This window comes from Pseudorca crassidens, chromosome 12 (assembly GCF_039906515.1).
Source record: "Pseudorca crassidens isolate mPseCra1 chromosome 12, mPseCra1.hap1, whole genome shotgun sequence".
Classification (NCBI taxonomy): domain Eukaryota; kingdom Metazoa; phylum Chordata; class Mammalia; order Artiodactyla; family Delphinidae; genus Pseudorca; species Pseudorca crassidens.
In genome coordinates, this window is record NC_090307.1 from 63032564 (window position 1) to 63054996 (window position 22433).

General features: G+C 45.8%; 2 protein-coding genes across 4 annotated transcripts in view; one reads left to right on the top strand and one right to left on the bottom strand.

Moving 5' to 3' along the window:
- NAPG (NSF attachment protein gamma) overlaps window positions 1-13094 on the top strand; it is a 30765-nt gene extending 17671 nt beyond the window's left edge. For all 3 annotated transcript variants that reach the window (XR_010933142.1, XR_010933144.1, XR_010933143.1), the window contains 2 exons: window positions 8316-9206; window positions 11363-13094. The gene's annotated coding sequence lies outside the window, so the exon portion shown is untranslated. The remainder of the gene's footprint in view (window positions 1-8315; window positions 9207-11362) is intronic.
- Window positions 13095-14196: 1102 nt separating this feature from the next.
- PIEZO2 (piezo type mechanosensitive ion channel component 2) overlaps window positions 14197-22433 on the bottom strand; it is a 148754-nt gene continuing 140517 nt past the window's right edge. Inside the window, exons 43-49 of the mRNA XM_067699726.1 lie at window positions 22080-22227; window positions 20791-20979; window positions 20402-20494; window positions 19037-19209; window positions 16730-16858; window positions 15454-15533; window positions 14197-14441 (exon numbers count right to left, since the gene is read on the bottom strand). Coding sequence (XP_067555827.1) covers window positions 14254-14441; window positions 15454-15533; window positions 16730-16858; window positions 19037-19209; window positions 20402-20494; window positions 20791-20979; window positions 22080-22227 — 1000 coding nt within the window. The 3' untranslated portion in view covers window positions 14197-14253. The remainder of the gene's footprint in view (window positions 14442-15453; window positions 15534-16729; window positions 16859-19036; window positions 19210-20401; window positions 20495-20790; window positions 20980-22079; window positions 22228-22433) is intronic.

Consider the following 22433-nt stretch of genomic DNA (forward strand, 5'->3'; position numbering starts at 1 on the left):
CGCCACCAGGGAAACCCCCTTGGATTGTTTTTTCCTAATGTGTTCTGATTTTTTTTGTTATTAATTTTCCCATTTTCAAGGTTTGTAACATTTACATCTTGTTCTTTAACCACAATCCCTCAGGTTTTTTAGTCTTAAAAACTTAATCTTAGATTTATATTTAAATGGGTTTAGAGCTCACCAGCACCAGTTTTTAACCATTATTTTTCCTTTTTTTAAAAAAAATGATTTTGACTCATCCCTTGATTGGCTAAATTTCACCATTTCTCTTTTTCCAAGAAAAGCTCATGGATTTCTTGAATTATTGCCTACATGACAGCATCTGCCTTGTGTCTTTTTACTTTATGTACAACTTGGCTAAGTAGAACACTTATGGGTGACACCTTCCCCCCTCAGAAACTTGTTAATATTGCTTTACTCCTGGCCGTGAAAACTGCATGGGAGGAATCTGAGCCAACCAGCCCTTCCCCTTGTGTGTATGTGGACGTTCCGCCCGATGCACCTGATTCTTCCTGTGTCCCGGGGCTCCCACCCTGGACTAAGCTGGGTGTTGATAATTCTACATGGGGTTTATATATTCACGGTGCAGGTTGTATAGTCAAATGTGCCATCGTTTCAGGAATATTTAATTCTAAATGAATTTATTTTCATCAAAGTAATATATGCACATAACCTAAGGGTCAAATACACTCCGCCTACACTCCCCCAAACCCCAATCCAATTTTCTGGTGATGACCAAATTCACATTTTCTCTTTCTTTTATGTATACTTCTAAATAACATGTTTATAATATAACATAACATGTTTATAATGTTCTTCCTTGGTTTTTAGATTTTAGAAAGTGTTGAATAAGTTCCTTTGGTGAAAGTTGAGATTTCTCCTAGGACTTTTTGCAGCCCCCTGCCTCAGCTAATACAGTTTTGATTGATTAGTGCCTTATGTTTTCATATTTTACATATATAAGTAACATCTATTGCTCATCAGATTTTTCCGTAACTAGCATAGAGGTTTTCCCTGAACATCCAAAGGCTTTCTCCACCTTCCTTACCCTGATTTTTTTTTTCCATAGTCTTTTCTTGTCTTTCCTCCCTTCAAGAATACAACCCAGGGACTTAGTCTTATCCCCAGGGCCTAGAACCGTGCCTGGCTTGAAATCGTTACACATTAGATCCTTGCTAAGTGAATAAATCTGAGAAAATAGAGAGCCACAATTATGTATTCTTTCTTGTTCATCCTTTGTTTTTTCCCCAAATTAATAATTGCCTGGAATTAATCATAGCCTCACTTTTTTACTTGCCTGTATTTCTATATAATTATAATTGATCCTTTTCAAAATTCCCAAAGGGCTTTTAACCCCTCTGCACACTCTCCATGTTGCAGTGATACATCACGTGGGCCCTCCTCCAGCCCCCAGCCTCCCTGGTGTCCAGCATTGTGAGCAGCTGTGTGCAGACGCCCTCCCCACGCAGGGGTCTCTGTGCCCCTCCCTCTCCCCAGGGTCCTGCTTCCTGGTTCCCATCTTCCTCTTCCTTGTTTATTCCCTCATTTCAGTGGAGCACGTCTTCCAGGAATTTCCCAGAAAATGGGGCCAGAGGGACTGTTTTGAACTGTTGGCTGTCTGCACTGTGTCACCGTAATGTTTGTGCCTTGGCTGGAAATCCTCTTCCCTCAGGGATTTGAAAGCACTGCTCCATTACCTTCTAGCTCCATGTCCAAGTCCATTGCCCGTTTGATAGTTCTCCTCTCTCTGAAATTACCTCGGATGTGCTCTGAAATTTCACCAGATGTGCCCTGGAGTGATTCTTTGCATTGATTATGCTGGGAAAATCTCTTCATTTCTTTATTTTTAAAAGTAATTTCCACTCTTCAGTTTTCTCTTCTTAAATTTCCTATTAGTGGTGTGTTGCACTGCCCGATTCAATCCTCTAATTTTATTACCTCTTCTCTCCTATTTTTCATCTTTTACACATTTTCTCAATTTTATCTTTCAAACCTTCCATTCATTTCCACTTAAGGTCTCAGATTTTTAATTTGCACTGAGCTCTTCCTTCTTACCTCATTTTCTAATTGTTCCTTTTTCCACTCCTAACATAAACTATTCTTATTTCCTGAACCCAATATCATGTATTATCTTTTGGAAAATGCCGATTATCCTGCTTTTCAAATTCTGCCCCTGAGATGCATTTTGGCCTCTGTCTTTGTGTTGAAGGCACTCCCAAGTGTCTGGTGATTCTCTGTGACTCTTTACCTTTGAGAGGGAGGCACTAAAAGCTACCCGGGGTTGCCGGGAGGCTGTTTGTGGGCGGGGTTATGGGTGAAGGGCTGTGATGCAGGGTGATTTGTACACGTGTTCGGAAGTTTCTTTTGGGGATCCCAGGATGCTGAGGAGCTGAAGGTCTTTTCCCTGGTCCGTTGGTCCTTCCAGAGAAGACAACTCATGTTCTGTGAGCAGGTGGAAGAGGGGCCAGGGTCTCCCAGCAGCTCCTGAACTTGCACTTGTAATTGTTAACATGATGAATTACAATGACATGTTTTCTGATGTTAAACCCACTTGATCATGATGAATTTTTTTTAGTGTACTGCTGAAATGGATTTGCTGATGCTTTGTTAAGGATTTCTGTGTCTGTGCTAATGGGGGCTATCTTTCTTTAAGTTCCTTATCTTGAAACGTCTTTGATGATTTTGGCACCAGGGTAACCGTGGCCTTAGCAAATGAGCTGAGAAGCATTCCTTTCTCCTGTGCTTTCTAAGAGAGTTCATGGAAGGATTGGTATTTCTCTTTACATTTTTGCCAGAATTCAAAAATGAATTCATCTTGCCTGGAGTTTTTTTTTCTGGGAAAGTTTTCAATTATGAATTCAGTTTCCTTAATTGGCATAGGACTATTCTGTTTCTTTGAAAATTTTCTTTTGAGTCAGTTTTTGCAATACATGCCTTTCATGGAATTTTTCCATTTTGTTTAAGTTGTAAAATTTATTGACCTACACTTGTTCATAATATATAACCTCATCATCCTTTTAATGTCTGGAAAATCTGGAGTGATGTCCCTCAGCTTCTGGCTCTCAAATCAGTATTTATTGCTTTATTCCATTTGTATTTTTCTATTTCTTCTTGAGTTGAATTTTATCATTTACATATACATTTTAAGAAAATTTTCTATTTGATCTAAGTTTTCAAGTATATTAGTACATAATTGTTTATAATATTTCCTTATGGTTGTTTTTAAATTTATGCTTTGTCTTTCTCTTTTTCTTTTCCCTTTTTTTCTTTTGTCAGCCTTGGTAGAGCTTTGTTTGAATTTATTTTCTTCAGAAACAACTTGATTTTAGTGTTACTCTCTTGCATTTTTTCTTGTATTTTCTCTCTTACAAATATTCTTACCTTTGACTTCCTTTATCTATTATTTATGTTTATTATTATCTGTTTCATTCTATCTATTCTCTCTTCCATCTTGAATTAAAAGCTTAATTCATCTATTTTCAGTCTCATTGATTAGTGCACCTTACTTACATTTTACAAATTTTGAAATGTAGTCATTTTCTTTTGATGAATTAAACAATTTTGCATTCCATTTTTTTAAACTCATGAACTATTTAGGAATTTACATTTTCCTACCATGATTTTAAAATTATTTTTGCTTAGTCATTAGTAATTTTTCAATCTTGGTTTAAGAACATGTGAGTCAAGACAGGCTAGATCATGCTGCCAGAATGAATAACCCCTGAATCCCTGTGGCTTGAAACAGCACAATTTTAATCTCACCTACACTATGGGACCATCAAAGTTTGGTAGTTACCTGGGCACCCTGTTACCAGTTGCTGTGTGAGCGGTTCCAGGAGAGAGGAGGAAAGAATGTCTGAAAGCTCCAGGCCACTAGGGACAGAACTCATCACAAAGCCCTACCCGATCACAAGGGGCAGAGGTGGGAAATGCAGTCCTGCTACGTGCCTGGAAGAGGGGAGAGCTGTGTGGGGTAAACAGCGCAGTATGAGGACTTTTGGTTGCAATTTGTTGATACTTTTTAAATTTAACCTGGTCAAGTTTCGTAAATGTTCCGTGTACCCTAGAGTTTATGTATTCTCTATTTGTAGAGGGTTGGGCTCTGTAAAAAGTGGACATATCAGACTTCTGAGCTGAGTTGTTCGAATAATTATTCACCTTGATCTGTGAGATTCTGCAAGAAGACTCTTCTAATCTCTCACCATGGCCATGACTTTGATTCCATCAGTTTCTCCTTGCACTTATGTCCATGTATTTCGAAGGTGACATGGTTAGGTTTGATTACTGTATGCTTTTGATCTGCACCCCTAATTTTTACCAAAAATGATAAAAATACTGATCAAGAGGGCTCATATACTGGCCATCTTCTCTAATTCACTACTAACTGGTGCTAGTTGTCACTACAGCATATGGCCAGGATTTCATTTTATCCTCCCAGCCCGGCTGTAAGGCCATTGCAATATTATTGATTTATTCCTGAACACAGATCCCAGACCAGATCCTCAAAGGCCCAGTTCCTTCCTCCACCCATGCTGCTCTCAGAAAAGACAAACTGCTGTTTGAGGCCAAAACAACCATGAAAGACCCATTTTCCCCAGCAGCTGTTTTGGTGGTTCTGTGTGTGCAAATACTCGTACTATGGAAACAAGCTGTTCAAACTGTGTCTTGCCACTCTGCCAAGTTGCAGGGCAGTTACCTGAGGGCAGGTGATGTGTCCGTCGTTCATCGGTACATCGTCAGCGCCTAGCGCAGAGTGGGGCTTGGCAACACCAGGACCAAGAGGGACAAAGGGATACAAGCTGTGTGGGGTGGGGTGTGGGTGGGGTGGGGTGGCGTGTGTGTGGGGGTCCCTGGTCTGTAACCTTCTTCCTTCTGATTCCTTCCCTGAATGTATTCCCTTTTCTGTAGTTCATTTCCTGGGTCATTCTCATCAGGGGTCCCACAAAGCAGTGCTGAGCCCAAACACCTTCCTCGTGACCTCGTGACCCCCCCATCCCCCTTGGTGTCTCCATGGAGCCTGCCTGAGCCTGGCGCTGTCTCTGGCCAGACCCCAGCATGGGAGGCGGCCCGGCCAGGCTCCCACGATGACTGAGGTCTGCAAGGGCCCCCCTCGGCCCTTCTGCAAGAAGACTTTGTTTTTAGTACAAATGTACATTCAGTACATTTTCAGTACTGACACCACAGGGTCTCTCCTCTGTTTTCTGGTTATTTTATATTTTCTGATTTTTTTGGTTTTGGGGGTTTTTTTTGTTATGCTTTCTGGGTTTCATGCCCCAAGGGCCGTGCAGGGCAGAGGTGCTTGTCATCAGCCTCTGGGGCTCCGGGCAGCGCTGAACAATGAACCATCTGCAAGGCTCATTAATATTTCACACCTTGCATCAGCCAGATGCCCCGGAGCAACATCGCTCATGATTTCGTAGAGCTGTGTGGTTCTTTAATGTGTGGTTAGCGTTTTAGGAAGGCCCAGCCCTGGAGCGCTCAGCGTTTGTGCTGGCAGCCTCCCGGTCAGGCTCTGGGCAGCCCCTCGGGGCCGAGCCACCAGCCAGCCAACGGCACCGGGAATCCAGAGAGGTTACCCCAGAACTCTCCACGGCTCAGTTGGCCTCTGTTTTCATAAAGTCTTCCTACGTGGAGATGGAACAACATTCCCGTATGTGAATTTTTCCCTGGAAGAAACTTGCTGTGATGGAGGTGGTACCAAAAATCTAAACAGATGAACGCATCAGGGAAAACAGTTAGAAGATGGAAACCGGTTTTATTTAGTAGGATTTTAAGTGCCTAGACTGGCATACTTGGAGGTCTGCATCCTGGGAAGTGAGTGAGGGCCTGGGTCCTGCGGCTGCATCGGGGCAGGCCCAGCAGTGCAGGCATCGGGTCGGTTGGTCCAGGTGTTCTGGGCTCTATCCCAGGCGGTGTCCTTCGCCGGTGACTCCTGTCCCCTCCAGGCCCTCCCTTTCCTATTTCCCACTGTCCTCTGGACACCATCCACCCTTCGTGTAAGTTCAAGGCAACATGCCCCCTGCCCTGGGGCTGCTCCATTTGGGACTTCTCTCTAGCGCAGAACAGCAAATGTAGTTTGTCTTTGCAAAATAATCTAATCCAGTGGGTGGGGAGTGATTTCATGGGAGGTCTGAGAGGCTCCTTAGTGATACTGAACCCAGACCAAGTGGGTGACTGACTCACTGCCCCCTCTAGGGTTGAGCCCAGGCTTGGAGCCACCGACTAAGCCTCACTTATTATCATTTATTAATGAGGCAGACCAGACATTTCCAGTGATTGGCTACTTAGTTCCAAGCCTAGAGACGTCCCTTGTCAGCCATCATTTTTATAAGGCTGCAAAAATTCTTCACTTTTCTCCATAAGCTTGACCTAGTTTTCCCATCAGGCCTTTGACCAGCAGCCGAGAAAGTGTTAAGTGATCAGGAGGGGAATGTGAGGCACGTGGATACGGACCTTCCTTCTCTGAGCTTTAGTTTCTTAATTGCTTTAGACGCCCCTTTCGTAGGGATGGGGGAATGAAATTTTGGATCCAGGCAGGGTAGACGACCTCTTGGCTAGAAGGCAAGGGTCAACATTTCCCAAGCGTCTTCGCCTGGAATCAAGACTCCAGCTCTGTGTGCATCTCCAGAGCATCCCTGGGAAGCAGGACGGGAAGGGAGTGTCCTCCAACCTGGCTGATGTCAGAATCACCTGGATGGTTTAAATGTGGTAGATTCTTGGACCCCGGACCCCAGGTCAGAGTTGTGGGACCATGTGAAGTCTAGAAGTCTGTATTTTTTAACAAGAACTGGGGGTGATTCTGATGATTAGTCTGTGTTAGGAGCGCATGGATTAGACATCCTGTCCCCAAACACAGATCCATGACAAGAGCTGGGACGCTGATGAAACGAGGTATTTCTGGGCCCTAGATCCGTATGATCTGATCGGTGAGTCTTGTAGGGTTCTGGAACCTATGGTTTTTCAAAGCTCTTCTGTTGGTTCTGATGAAATTCCAGGACCACAGGGGATGGAGACCAGGGCTGCAAGCCCACTGCTGTAATGAGCAGTAAGAATGGCTTGCACAGGGCAGGAGCGGGGCTCCGGACTGGAGGGGCAGGGGTTTAGGGGAGTCGACCAAACAGGTATCTGTTGACTTCATGGCCTGAGCGAGTCCCAGACCCTCTGAGCCCCTCCGCCCCAGTGAATGAGTATTAACAAATAGAAGACAGGAAAGAGAGAGAGCGTTGGGGTGAAAATCATGATTTTGGTTTTGGTCCTGAATGTGAATGTGAGGTGCCTGTGGATTCACCTAGGATCCATCTGAGCAGTGGGTAAAAGGCAAGACAGACGCCGAGGAAGGAAATCAGTGTAGAGCGCCTGCCTGGACGGGCATTCAGTCCGGATGACATCCCTCATTGATGGTGACGTTTGTCACCCAGAAGCGAGCTTGGTGAGAGAGACAGAACCACCAGGAGGAAGAGGGCTCCTAGGAAAGCTTTCGGAGCTGATTTTAGGCACTTTTGAAAGGAAGACTCTGTGCCCCATTGGATGACGTCTTGCCTGCAGGGCAGGGGTTACGATGAGGACCCTCTGCTGAGAGCCGGGCCGCCTATTCCTTCCAGGGCCCCGAAGCTCTTCCGGGCTGTTCCGAGCGTCTGAACCCCTCCCTCGGGTTGGGAGACTGGCTGGTATCCCCCTGACGCCCAAGGTGACACCAACCAGCCTAGAGGCACTTCCTCCTGGCATTGGACGACGTTCACTGGGAAGGAGACGTACACGTTTGTGTGAGAGACGCAGGGGCTGTGCCTGTGAGACGTGGGGCCTCCCGGGGGACAGTCCCGCCACCTTTAGGGTTTCTACCTGGAGGTCAGATCACACCAACCTTAACCCCTCCCCCTCTATCCTGAAAACCCCGCTTCCTTGGCCTTTTCCCAGCCCTTGGCCTTTTCCCAGCCCTTCCCCCTCTCTCCCTCCGGAATAGCAACTGGCCCTGAACCTGAACCTGGAGAAGGAGGATGGCTGCACCCACCAGGGGCTGGGAGGACGATGGGCGGGACCTGGCGGGAAGCGGAGACCCTGGGAGGACAGGGCGGGGATGCGGGGTGTGTGAGGGGCATCCTGGGTGCTAACCAAGGATGGGCCAGGCTCTGCGGCTGTGGCCACATGTTCAGCCCTGGATGCGAATGGCTCCAGTCCCTGTGCGCTCTGCTCACCCGGCCTGGGCCTCCAGCCTGGTCCCCAGCCCCTTCCTCCACCCCCACCCCCACACACACCCCCCCCCGCTCTCCTGGACGCTTGGGTATCTCACAGTCTCCTGGGTGTCTGTGGCCTTTCAGAAGTCCTTTCCCAGACTGCGGTGGATGCAGAGGCAGGGAGATGGGGGCCCAGAGCTGCTTGAGTGCCGCCTGCCATTTCCATCCTCCCGCTGTCGCTCTCCAGGACGTTTCCTTTCTGTCCTTCCTCCGGCCAAGGGTCGAGTGGGCGCCTCAATCACGCCTGGCAGCTTCCCGTTTCCTCGGCCACCTGGCTGGCGCTCCTCACCTGCTCTGCCTGAAAGAACAAATGCGGGCACGTGCGCATAAACGTTGGGGAAAAGCGGCTTTGGGGAAAGTCTCCCTGCAACCTATTAAATCTCCCCTAAATCTAACCCTAAAGACCATTGCTTTGGACCTGCAGGGCAGCTGCGTCCCGTGGGCAGCCCCGGCTCCTCCAGCTGTGCCTCTAGGAGAGGGGGTGGGGTGCAATGGGGGTATCTCTCCCAAAGACAGACGCAGCAGCCAGAGGTCACCACGCACCAGGATGCAGCCCTGCACTGGGTGAAGGTCATGGTCAGGGTTTTGGATTCTGCTCACCTGACTCGACAGACAGGCTTCCCAGCCAGTCTCGGACCCACGTGACTCCACCAGGCTTCCGTTGAGCTTCTGCTCTGGGTTTTGGCAAATACCCTTTATGCTTCTGAGACACGCATTGGCCTTGGACAGCTGGGCAGGCAGGGACTTGTCTCAAATGCTTTTGAAATTGGTCATTATGAGCAAGTTCTGTGGGTCTTACTGATTTTGGGACTCTTAAAAATGAGGCACAATCAGAAACTTGGTGTTGAGTGGAATGAACATCTGAAGTACCAAAAGGCCCTGTGAAGATGCCACGAGCTTCTTCCCTGAAGTGGCCTCTGTTCCTCCCAAGAATGGGGACACGGCTCTACTGTCTTCGACTATGAACTCATGAAGGTAAGAGAATTTAATCCATCTTCTTTAATCCTTGGACATTAACTTGATTTACTATTTTAACTTTCGTTTCTCCCTGAAAAATTGTGAAAGGAGGCTTGCATTTAAGGTTGAAGTATTTCCATGTTAGCATTTTATTTTGACGTATCTTAGGGATGTCATTTTATTTCTCTGCACATCCTCACAGAGGTGACATTGGACCAAGTGCCTGGACCATAGTTTGTGATGGGAAATTGAATAAGGACTAAAAGTTTGGTCTTAGGTGTGGAGTGGTATAGAAATCACTTAATTGATGGAGTTTCTGAGCCATTTCAGAGCCTTCTGGGGACAAAATCTAAACTGACCACTGGAGGTCCCATGATGTTGGTGATGGAGGATGGATTCGATGTGGGCTCAGGGGAGTTAGAGGGTCCCCAGGCTGGCTTCCTTCCTCCAGGGGGGATGGCCACATACTTGGCTAATCAGGGACTAATAATTAAGGGGTTTAAAGAAGAAGATCTGGGAGAAGATCTGGGAGGACTTTTTCTCCCCTATTCTGCGTGGGTTTTTCCATGGGGAAGAATAGCATCACTGTAATATTCCTGGTCTCTCCCCACTTTCATATTCATTCCCCCCGCTGAGTTTTATCAATATTTATCAATATTACACGTGGCTTTTTTTTTTATTGAAACAATTTTTTTAGAGCAGTTTTGGGTTCACAGCAAAATTGAGAGGAAGGTACACAGATTTCCCATAGACTTCCGGACCCACACATGCACAGTCTCCCCCATTATCAGCATCCCCCGCCAGATGGGACGTTTGTTACAAATGAGGACCTGACATTGACACATCATTGTCACCCAAAGGCCATAGTTTACATTACAGTTCACTCTTGGTGGTGTACAGTCTATGGGTCTGGACAAATGTATTTTATGACATGTATCCATCATTACAGTTTCATACAGAGTATTTTCACTGCCCTACAATCCTCTGAGCTCTGCCTCTTCCCTTCCTTCCGCCTTAACCCCTGACAACCATTGATCTCTTACTGTCTGGATAGTTTTGCCTTTTCCAGAACGTAATACATTTGGAATCATACAGTATGTAGCCTTTTCAGATTGGCTTCTTTCACTGAGTAAAATGCATTTATGTTTCCCCCATGTCTTTTCAAGTCTTGAGAGCTCATTTCTTTTTACTGCAGAATACTATTCCATTGTCTAGATTCTAACACAGTTTTATTTATTTATCCATTCACCTACCGAAGGACATCTTTGTTGCTTCCAAGATGTTGGCAATTATGCATAAAGCACCCAGATGCTGGGCCTTTGCTCAGGACCTGGAAGGGCGGCCCCAGCTCACCAGCACCCCCAGGTCTGGATGAAGCCCCACGTCCCTCTGCCTGGTCCTCCCTCCTCGCTGGCCAGACCGCACCCCCCCCCCCAGGTCCTTGGGGACGGCCCCTCTCAGAGCTGTCTCCAGAGAACATATTCTAAGGGGACGTGTGTCCCTCATCTCTGGGCCTGGTCCGGCCTCATTTGAGGCTGAGGATTAAGCCGGTTTACAGCTTGCTGATCCCTTCACGTTGTCAGATAATTGGGCTGAACAGGGTCGTGACGGGCCGGCCGGGGGTCCCAGCAGAGGCACCACCTTCTCTGGGGAGTCCCACTCCAACACAGGCCTCGGCAGGGCTGGTCCTTCTACATCTCTCTGTGTCGTTCTGTGTCCTCCCTCCTCCACACCTGAGGCTTTTTCTTGAACCATGGGACTTGTTTACCATCCTGGCATCCTTTACCTCTACGCCTGTTAGAAGGATTCCTATTCCTTCTCTTCCTAAATATGCTGTAATGTGCTCTCTCGAGGTCCCTTGCTGACATTTTTAAAAGAAAGAATTCACAACCAGGAACGTGCAGGAAGATGCTTCCTGCTGTTGGGAAATCATGTGTGGGCTGAAGAGCTCCCTGAGTGCTCTGAGTTTATTGCTAAGATGACAAGCATTTCTCTAAGCAGGGGGGAGGCACGCGGCTTTCACAGCTGAAGCACAGGTTTGCACTGATTCCCTAGAAGACACGGGGCATCAGTTGAACTCTGATATGTTTTAAAAGATCCATATTCACTGTAATGGTTTCCTTCTGGGAAGTTAATTTCTCACCAGTTGTTTCCTGCTTTTATTATTCCCATAGAGCACCCACATGAGAAAACCCACAATGCAACCAACAAGAAGTGGATTCTTAGCTGATTTTTCTAGCTCCCGGTACACAGTACAGAGAAGTCGCCTTTCCTCGTTCACGCAGTAGGGCAGAATGAAGAGGATTCTTGAGGTGACTTTGCAGGATGTGCTTTATTTTGTCAGTCCTGAACCCAAACTACAGAGGATCATTTTTTGCGGGGGGGACATAGTCTAGTCCATTCGATGATTCTTCTCAGAAACTGTCTTTTAATATGGAATGAAAACTACATTTCAATCATCAGTTTTTCATGCTACATTGTTATTTCATGAAGAGGTTGTATGACCCATAATAATAATTTAAGAAAAGGCCATTTGTTTATTTCCCCAAGCTCAATATACATATTTCTTCCATAATTTTGAACTTAAAAAAACCCGTCTCAGATGTAAAAATGTGAATTGGAATATGTAAACTCGTTGATAGACCTGAAAAACAGGGGAAAAAAATGTCACATACTGGAAAAACCACTGCCGTGAATCATGGAAATGGGAGGAAGCGTGGGGGTGGGGCAGAGGAGAGCTCAGACCTCAGTCAGTAAAGGTGACAACGTCCAAGGACCCCGCCTCCAGCTGGGCGTCGGTGTTTCACGGAGAGCAGTAACTCTCTGAACCAGAAAACCACCAGGTCAGAGTGAGTCACCCACCACCTGGGCCTCAGCAACACCATGTCCACGTATTTGTTTTGCTGCTGTTTTTTCCTGAGAGGTCACTGGTGTTTAATGGAAAGACGTCTCATTAGTCTTCAGTTAAGGTAAGGCAGTAAGTGTCACTAATGTTATGTTTTTGCTTAGGATGAGGCTTATCCTTCCACTGGCATCGCCATGGGTCACCGGCCCCCTCCCTGTTTCCCCTCTAGACATACGGGTAGGAGTTTTCAGTCCCCGTTCTGTTGCGTATTCGGGGTGCAGGGCCCCCGTCCTCCTCACGGCAGTGTCCCCTTGGCCGCAGAGCCCCGTGCATTGCGTTGCATTGTAGCGTCTCTTCGGAGGGCGCCGCCCCTCACAGGAGAAGGCCTCTCCTTCCTTCTCCTCCTCCTGTTCTGTTCCTCTGAGGGACGAGACCCATCAGTGACTCCAACACGTAGTCCATCAGACTGCAAGACACCGGCACTAAAACATAAAGCGAGTAGCCCTGATTTCAGAGGAATGGAATTACAAAGGACTTTTCGAGAGTACCTCTGCTCGTAGCTCTGAGGGCAAAAGGAAGCCCAGTCCTTCTGCAGCAGTCAGAAGAGAGACCGTTTCCACCGAATTAGAAATGCTTAGCTCTTAGGAGAGTATTGTGCTTTTCTTTTTTTCTTTGGAAAATTCCAATGTGAACTTGGCTTGTGGTCTGTGGCCTGGGGCGTCAGTTTGTTTTCTCCCTGGTCCATTTGATCATGGTTTCTGGCGAACGGTACAGGAATATTAATTTGGCATAGAGGTCCTCCTCCAGTTCCAGCTCCCCGGTCTCTCGAACTAAAAAAATATCTGTGCATAACTTCAAAATCCGATCCACATTCGGAAGCTCTTCAAACATGATGGAGTGAGAAATCCCGCTGAAGAATTCACGGACAAACTTCCCAATCACCAGGACCACTGAAGCGTAGAGGCCCATGATACTGAAAAAAAAAAAATGAGGTAGAAATGTATCTGGCCGTTACATATGGTTAAGAGAACATGCCTAAAAGAAAAAAAAATTGAACATTTTCCCTCAAATGCCATAAAAGACGTGATAGACTTACCAAGGCTTAAGTTGTTTCCCCTTGGTGAAAACATTGACCTTTCTGCTGATTAAAGGGTAATGCATGCTTTTTTAAAAAAAAATTACACATTACAGAACTGTGGGACTTGAAAAATGAAAGTCCTTTGAAATCTTACATTCTGGAAACAACCAATGTTAATAGTTTCGTGTATGAACTTCTGGTGGTTTTACTGCGTATATTATATGCATAAGCTACGTAACATATCTGGTAGATAGAGGGGTGGGATGGGGGGGTGGGAGGGAGACGCAAGAGGGAGGAGATATGGGGATATATGTATATGTATAGCTGATTCACTTTGTTATAAGGCAGAAACTAACATACCATTATAAAGCAATTATAATGCAATAAAGATGTTAAAAATATATATATGTGATAGAAATGCAATTATTTTATACACTTTTCTGTATCCAGGACTTTCTCAGGGATTCATGTTTATAATAAAATTCTGGATAGACAGTGATTTCTTAAGAGGCTCATTCTGGGAAGAAGAAAACTTTGTACTAGCATCTTGTAGGGGGTGTGCCTGTCCTAGGGTTGAAGTGTCAGAACATGGAGAAGTGGTAACATCGGGCATGTCCCAAACTGTGATTTCTACCTGACTCTCCATCTGTTCAGGTCAGAAGGCAATGTTAGCAGAAAAGAGAGAACTCTGCCTATTTCTAGTTTAAGCCCTGAATTTCACTAAACTGTGCTGTAACAGGAAGGAATAGTTAAGAAGCTGGAAATATGGCTTCTGGTCCTATGCTTGGTGGTGGGACTCACACAAGGCATTTTTGACTTCTTTGGGACTCTGGTTCCTCAGTTTTTAGAACGAAGGGCCCTGTGACAAACCATAATGGAAAGAAAAAAAAAAAAAAATATATATATATATATGAATAACTGAGTCACTTTGCTGTACAGAAGAAATTAACACAACACTGTAAATCAACTAGACTTCAATAAAATTTAAAAATAAATAAAATAAAATGAAGGGCCAAGGATCTGTGAATTCTAATAATGCAGCTATAGAATTTTAGAATTCTAAGAAGATAAAAGACTTGCCATCCTCAACTTGGTGTGATACATAAGTGGGATCTCGTAACTGTTAATGGTGAAATGGTTCCTTACCCGTAGCCGGCCAGGAACCCCAGGCTTGGGGGGCTGACCTTGTCATTGAAGACCACCAGCTCCAGGGCCTGCGCATGCTGGTTGTAGATTCTATTCCCAGTCAGGTTGAGAACCCACCACTCACTGTTGGATTTAGTTGTATTGTCTCTGGACAGAATAATGGTGATGTTCATGAAATTATTTTCTGGAGAAGGAGAAACATGAAATCAAATTAGCAGGAGAGTTTATGGATTTAATGCACTTCATTCTCAGATGAACCAGGATGGCCTGGTTGGTACCCATGGCATCTGGTTCCAGGATGGGGACACACGGGCACATCGGCTCTGTGAGAGGAAAAGGAGGAGGGGGCCTGGCCGTGGGGGTCTCTCTCTTTCTCTAAGAGGCCAGTCCTGTTGCTACATGAGACAGCAGCAAAGTCACAGGGTGAATGGAGACCCATCACCGGAGCATCTTGGCTGACAATTCCAAACAACTAATTAGACATTTAAAAACCCCAGTAGCTGACTGTTGATGGAACTGATGGATTCCTTCATGTTACCACCGTTTACTGAGTGCCTTCCAGGAGGAAGGTGCTCCAGGAGGTGCTAAGGGGTCACCAGGTTGCACGCAGCCTGGTTCAATGGGAAAGGCCATGCACACAAGCACTATTTATGGGCATGTGGCAACCCCCGGCACTGACAAGGTCTGTTAGCTGGGGGCGACCACTTCTGGGTGGTATGATCCCTGAGGACGTCCCAGAGGAGGTGACTTTTTTGCTGGCTGAGAGCTTTAATAGATGGAGCCCTACTACTGGTACTCAGTCACCCTGGGCTGAATCAAGTCCATTTCCTGCCATCTTTTTATTCTTATCGTGGGGCCTTCAGAGTTAACGCTGTATTAGGCAGTTTTCTGCCCAAGATACGGCTGCTAATAGAAACAAACAGATTCTGATGAATCAGTTAACATGTCACTGAACGTGGATTTAAGTCAATCAAGTTCTGTATCAATGAACAAAGGAAGATGAAGAACACGCCCCCAGGTGAGTAAATGATCCCTTCTTGCTGGTGGACACAGCTCAGAGCCTTATGCTTCTTGCAAACCATGTCACGGGGAAGAAAACTGGAAAGGAGCTTGATAAAGGCTGAAAAGGCAAACTACAGACATTGAATAAAAGAAAGATTAAGAAACGTTCTGAAACAATTCCTTCTCATTCTTACCAGATAAAAGTTGCTTTATGGGTTTGGAGTTAGAGTCGCTGGGTGCTTTCACGTAGTATGGGTAAATCCTTTCTATGGTCCTGGGCATTAAGAGAAAAAAGGATAATTAGGTTTTAGTTGTTTTACCCATGCAAAATTGTTTTTTTGTTGTTCTTGTTGCTATTTTTGACCTCATCTCAAACAAGTAATGGGGAGAGTCTTCCTATAACTACGCGATGTGCAGTCATCATAGTTTACCGGTTTCCATTAAAATGAGAAGTCTCTGAAGCCGAATAAATTCACCAGGTTCTAACCAGACACTCATGCCAACTCTGTACACACGCTGGTTAATGGCTTAAAAACTGCTGCAGAGATTTTCCCACATCTGTGACTTTTCTGAAGCCAGGGGCTGTCTTTCTTGCTAGGATCCTACCACTCTTCCAATTTTCATTTTTGGGATTCCAAAACTCTCTCTAGTGAAGTGGGCTGCCCGAGCAGATCCAGAGACGGGAGTGAGGGGCGGGGGGGCAGAGGACTGGCATCCTAGCCCTTAGCCCACCCTGCGCACGGGCCACTCCATCTTTCCAGGGCTGTTTTCTCATCCAGGAAGTGATGGGGGAGGATCCGACGGTTCTCAGGGGCCCTTAGTGTTTAGTGATTGACAAGGGGTGCTTTAGGGACCATGTCTGAGGGCTGCATCGTGGCAGTCCTCACACTCAGCACTTTGACCTGGGGCTGGGGCAGACAGGGGACAGAGCTGGGCTGCGGCTGGTGGGCGTCTGGAATACTTTACTTAGCAGTTTGGGACCAATGGCAGTGTTTTTCTCCTGCTGGTTCTCATGTTAGAATCTAAACGTCACAGCTCAGATGTTTGGAGTGGAGTACTGTGTGGCAGGATAATATATTAAGATACAGTTTTTCCCCTCAAACTTCCACCCACCCCCTCGCCTTCTTCTCATGCCCGTTTGTTAGCCAGGCACTTGGTGCCCCAGGGACAGGAGTAATAGTAGAAAAGGGTCTCCCAGGGCCTTTCCCTGGCTTTTGGTGATTACGGTCAGATGAGAGCAAGGTTTGCTCCCCAGAGAAGAGGTCAGTCGTCCCCGGACGAGCTGGGCAGGGGGGGCGGGAGGAGAGCAGATGCGCTTTGATCCAGCCCATCAAGGACTCTAAGTACAGGCTCACTTGAGTTACCAAAGAAGGAAGAAATGGCGTTTCTTGCACACACGTATTTGTAGAGGAGATTTGGACCAGATACACACACCTTCTAACACTGTATTAAAAATGACAATCAACTTACACTGGCGTTTTGGAACTTTCTGTGTTGTTGCCAGCTATCATTTTAGCAATGTGCTCTCGTGTCGTATTTTTAAGAGGAAAAGAAAGCTTATCTGTTGCTATTTCGGCTTTTGCACCCAGACTCATGTTTCTGTGAAGGAAAAAAAAAAGAGCTCAATGTCAGTGGTTATTCAGAAGTCTGCAGGAGAGGTTAAAAACTCACTGAACTATTAATCTCACCAAGTTTCACTGTGTCCACAATTGTCAACCTCAACCTGTCCTCCTCACCTTTACAGCCAGCCTCTTAGACATCCAGGGAGGCCTCAGACACCTTTAACACAGATACAGGTGAGGAGGAGAGTGTGGGGACACAAGAGAAATCCCTGATGATCTAACAGGGATTCTGAAACACTTTATGTTAACCCAGTGACGTTAGTCTCCATGGGGACTCAGAGAATCTATGTTTTAAAAAGAAAGTTCACAATGAGATATCACCTCACACCTGTCAGAATGGCACGATGCCCATCATTAAAAAGACAAGAGTTACCAAGTGCTCTTGGTGAGGAGAAAAGGGGACCCTTGTGCACTGTTGGTGGGAATGTAAGTTGCTGCAGCCACTATGGAGAACAGTTTGGAGGTTCCTCAAAAAGTTAGAAATAGAGCTACCATGTAACTGAGCAATCCCACTTCTGGGTATTTTTCCAAAGCAAATGAAAACACTAACTTGAAAAGATATCTGCACCCCCATGTTCACTGCAGCATTATTTACAATAGCCAAGATACAGAAGCAACCTAAGTACATTGACAGATAAATGAATAAAGAAGATGTCACACACACACACACAGGAATATTCAGCCATAAAAAAAGAATGAAATCTTGCTATTTGTGATAGCCTAATGCCATCAGGTTTCATCCAGGTTAAGTGAAATAAGTCAGAAATACTATATAATCTCGTTTGTATGTGGAATCTAAAAATAAAAGCACAAAACCTGAACTCATAGATACAGAGAATGAATTGGTGGTTCCCAGAGGTGGGGTGGTGGTGAATGAAATGGGTGAAGGGGGTCAAAGGGCACAAATTCCAGATATAACATGAGTAAGTCCTGGGGATGTGATGTACAGCATGGTGACTGTAGTTAATAATACTGTACTGTATATTTGAAAGTTGCTAAACGAGTAGATCTTAAAAGTTCTCACAGGGAAAAATTTTTTGGTAACTGTGTGGTGATGGATGTTAACTAGACTTCTTGTGATCATTTTGAAACGTATACAAATATCAAATCATTACGTTGCACCCCTGTAACTAAAATAATGCTACATGTCAATTATATCTCAATCAAAAGCAGAATGTTCACTCAGAAATTGATTTTTAATTTCTTTTGGTGGCTCTTCAAAGGAAGGGCTAGGAAGTGCATTTTTGCCAGTACAGAATTCCACGTGAGGAGTTTGGGACATTTAAAAGGAGAAAATAAGATTAAAGAAGGAGTTCTTTAAATTCTGAGCGGCCTCCTTCAAAAGACTTCTTACTACTTCCTTGTGAAGTCAGATTCTAGAAGGCTTTCTTCCTTACTTATCATGATTCTTTCTTAATTCCAACCAAGAAGCTGGTATTGTGGACCCAACAAACCTATCACGGGACTGCCCAGAGTCCTGAGTCACAGCCTGTCATGAAGGAAACTGAGCTAATCAGACCGGGTATTACGTCCAGGCCCCCCAACGGCCCCCCGGACACGTCGGGCTTTCGGAGGCAAGAACGTTTTGCGAGACGTGCTGCGTGGTGGCCGCAGGCTGGCCAGAGGCTCAGATGGGGTGGGAAGGAATCTCCCTGCTCTCCCGTCCTGGGACTGCCCAGAGGCTCTCCCAGCTCAGGCTCGGAGAAAAGAGGTGCTGGGGCTCCCCAAGTGCTGGAGGCCGGCAAGGGAGAATCAGGGTTCCCAGCGCTGCAAGTCCTTTGTGATTAAGACCAGACCCCCAAGCTTAGGGAAATGTTACACTTCACCTGACTCAGTTTCATGTTATGAGTCATCACCCTCTTTCTTTTCTCTCCACCTTTCTCTCTTGGTCACAGATCTCACTGCCAGCCTCTTTAAAGCTGAAGTTAGTAGAAAAAAGGAAAACTAAGAAGTTCTTCGTTTTGTCAATGATTCCCAGGCAAATCATTATTTAATAAACAAAAATGTTAGCTGTAGCATCGAATGAATGTTCCCAGGAAGTAATGTGAACCAAGATCAGAATTAATCTGAGGTGTGTATCCTTCCACACCCCCCAACCCCCGCCCCGAGTTCAGGTTGGGGAAGGGGGAATTATGCATGGAAATACAGTAACTACCTCTGCACACTCCATGAAAAAACAACAGAGAAGCTACTATTGGGATCCATGAGCTCGTGTATCATTTTCTGCTTACTGGGAGGGCTGATGGTCCACAAAGAATTTGAGTTTCCTTCCAGTTCTGCTACTGTTATGTCTTCTTTTTCATAATTTTCCAGAAATTGCATAGCACCCTGTGTGCACACAAATACACTTGCATAAACAGATACATACTTGAGGATGTGTAAGAAAGTAACTACTCTTCCCTTTAACTGACCATATCCAGGGGGAATCTCTTCCTCTGAAAGGCACCTCCCTACAATGGGTTGTCTGGTGTGTTCTGACACTGTCAGCTCCAGTCACATCACCAAACCCCAGTGGTGATGTTTCCACACCCACGGCCATGGAATCATTCCAATGAAACAGTAAAGAAAAATCAGATGATTTAGTGTCATTTTTTCCTTCCCACTAAAGAAAGACATTTATCAGCTATTGGGGAACGTCCATCTCATGAGAGAGTCAAATTTAATCCACCCAGGACATCGGGGCCCTTCCTCACAGCTGTGCACTCCTCAAGATTACTTTTGACAGTGTGCACTTACAGGCCGATCATTTTACAAAAGAGAACAGCATCTGTTTGCCTAATCACTTTATTTAAATAAAAAGCATCACCTGTAAAGCCAATTTTAATTATGAAGAATCATGCTACCATCTTATTAAAAGCATGGAATGTAGAGAAAAGGATGATGTCCACCACAGCTCTGTCACCAGAACATCATCCCTGTTTTATACAGTAGAGGATGCATACCTTCATTTTTTAAATCATTTAAAAATAATAGTGTCTTTTAAAAGTTATGTTTCATTTTGAGAAATTTTCGTGCCATGAAATCATCTTTATAATGATTATCTTATTACAAAGGAAGTTGCCTGAAAAATCTGCTGTAATTGATTCACTCATTCCCTACTTGTTGAATCCCAAATTGCCTCTAGTTCTTACTAAGGCGGAGCGTGCCACCACAAACAGGCACCTCCTGGAGCTTTTCCATATTTTGAATGATTTCCTTAGGATAGATTCCCTACCAGTTAAAGGGATCAATATCTACCACAATTTAAAAAATTTATAAAGGATCAACACCTGTTGTGCTTATCATGAAAATACTCTGAATTAGAAATATGTTTATTATCACATGTCTGATAATATAGACATAACATCTTAGATGATCAAAGCGGCCAGTGGCCAGGAACCTGCTGTGTGTGACTAATAACCCCCAGAAAGTCCTGCCCACCGGCTCAGGCCATGGTAAAGTGGTGAATAAATAAGGTGACAACAGTCAGCTGGTCGATATGACAGGTGTTCATGGAGACCGACTCCATGCATTTACTTACAGTGTCCTTAGAAAAAGCTTTAATAAATTTATTAAATTTTGGCTGGTCCATAACTTTCAGCTGGCTTTGCTGGGCACTCATTGTGAAAATAGGCTGGAAAACAAAGACACACAGGATGGTTACTATTCCAAAGCACTTCTCTGCATCCTGGGTTCTAAGAAAAATATTAGGTCGTGTATCACCCACAACTAGAACAGAACTCTCCCTTCACGGTCTTCTGCACCTTAGCTCACATATCACATATTTGCAGAACAGTCAAAATTCAGACAGAAAATACGTCCGCAAAACCTAAGTAAGTCCTCTGGGTGGTTATCGGGGAAAAGCACGGCTGGGCAAGGCACTGGCAGGGGCCGGGGGAGGGGGGAGACCCCGGAGGGAGGCGCGGTTACCTGGTACCCGCCCAGGGTAATTGTGACCGAGACGTCCAGGGGCTGGTTGATGACCCCGGCGACAGATTTGACCAGAGACATGAAGAGCAGAGGGAACCAGACAATACAGATGAGCAGGACGATGATCATCCCCCCCATCCCGTACTTGACCACCTTCTTCTTCTTCTGCCCCCGGGGCTGCGGGTACCTCTGCAACAGAAGGGCCACGCGCTCAGGCGGGGTCCCCGGGGAGAAGCGGGTGGGGGAAGGGCGGGCGCTCTAACCACGGGGTCCGCCCTGGATTGGGTCCTGAATCTGCTCTGAATCCACTCTGTCCCAACCCGGGAACAAGGCAGGCAGTGATGCAGGGCTGCGAGGATCCCGCTACACGGAACACAGGGTCCGTCACGGCCTGAGCGGCTTTCTCCTTAACAGGGCTGTGTGGGTTTGCTGGGGGCTGACCTATGGACCAAGGGACCAAAGCCTCTGCTGAATAAACCTCTGGTTTTAAGGGATCAGGCGAGATAAGGATATTTTAAATTCCTGAATATTCAAAACCTGTGCCTTTCAACGGGCTCCTCCCCAGCATGGTGGGCGGAAAACATTTTAACTTCATTCATGACACACGTCAGGACCACGCTGTCCAAGCTGGAATCACCTCTGTTTGCTGCATCAAGGGCTCCCCAGCCCCAAGCTCAGGCTGCGGGCGGTGGAGGGCCCAGCTTTGCCACGTGTTGTGGAAACCGCTCGGTCTACAGGCCTGTTCCTTGCTTAGCTGCTGCTTCTCCAGGACCTGTTTCCCTTCAGGGCTACTCAGGAGGCTGGACTACATCCCTTAAATAACAGTAATTCTATCCATACGTCAACCTTAATATCCAACCTAGCAGAATATGCAAATATTTGCACTTCAATTTCCTTTGCACAGGATGTTACATTGTCTGTCCCTCATCAAAGAGTAATCAGAGGCTGACCCTGATTCCCAGCCACCTGACCCCACTTTTCTCCAGCACATCTCATTCCCTCTTGCTCTCAAATGAGCCACTTCAGAATTATTGGGTTGTACAGCAATACACCTTCTTCTTAACCACAATATACAGCTGCCAGAAGAAGAACAAATCTGGATGCTATTCTCACTAAGGCAACAGCAGGTCCAAGATTCCTAACTCGCGTGGGGTGAAATCAATGGGGCATTTATAGGTCCTAGTAGTTTCTGCTTCATTTATTTGGCCGGAAAATTTGCAGAAGTTCCTATTAATAACAGCCTGTATCTAAGAGAAACAAATAGGGCTAAGGCATCATTATTGGCTTACTTTTTCCGACTCCCGCCAACACTTGAGGATGAATATGTGAGCATAGATGTCCTCCACACAGATCCAGCTGGACAGGCTCAGGGTCGTGTCTGTCCACACCCAGTCCATCACGGCCCTCAGCTCCGTCAGAAAAGGGACGAGGCGGAACCTAGCAGGAACCATGTCTTGTTACAGGGACAGTTGTGGGATGGGCCCCCATCACCTGGCCAACCCCGAGGGCTCATGGAGGTCCTGATTGTTTCAGCCCTTACAACTTAGAAAAAATTCTCAAGGTGACCATTATGGTCAAATCCAACTTGGAATACAACTGCTTTTCATTGTAAGTCCAATAAAGGATTTTTGTCTTTTGACAAA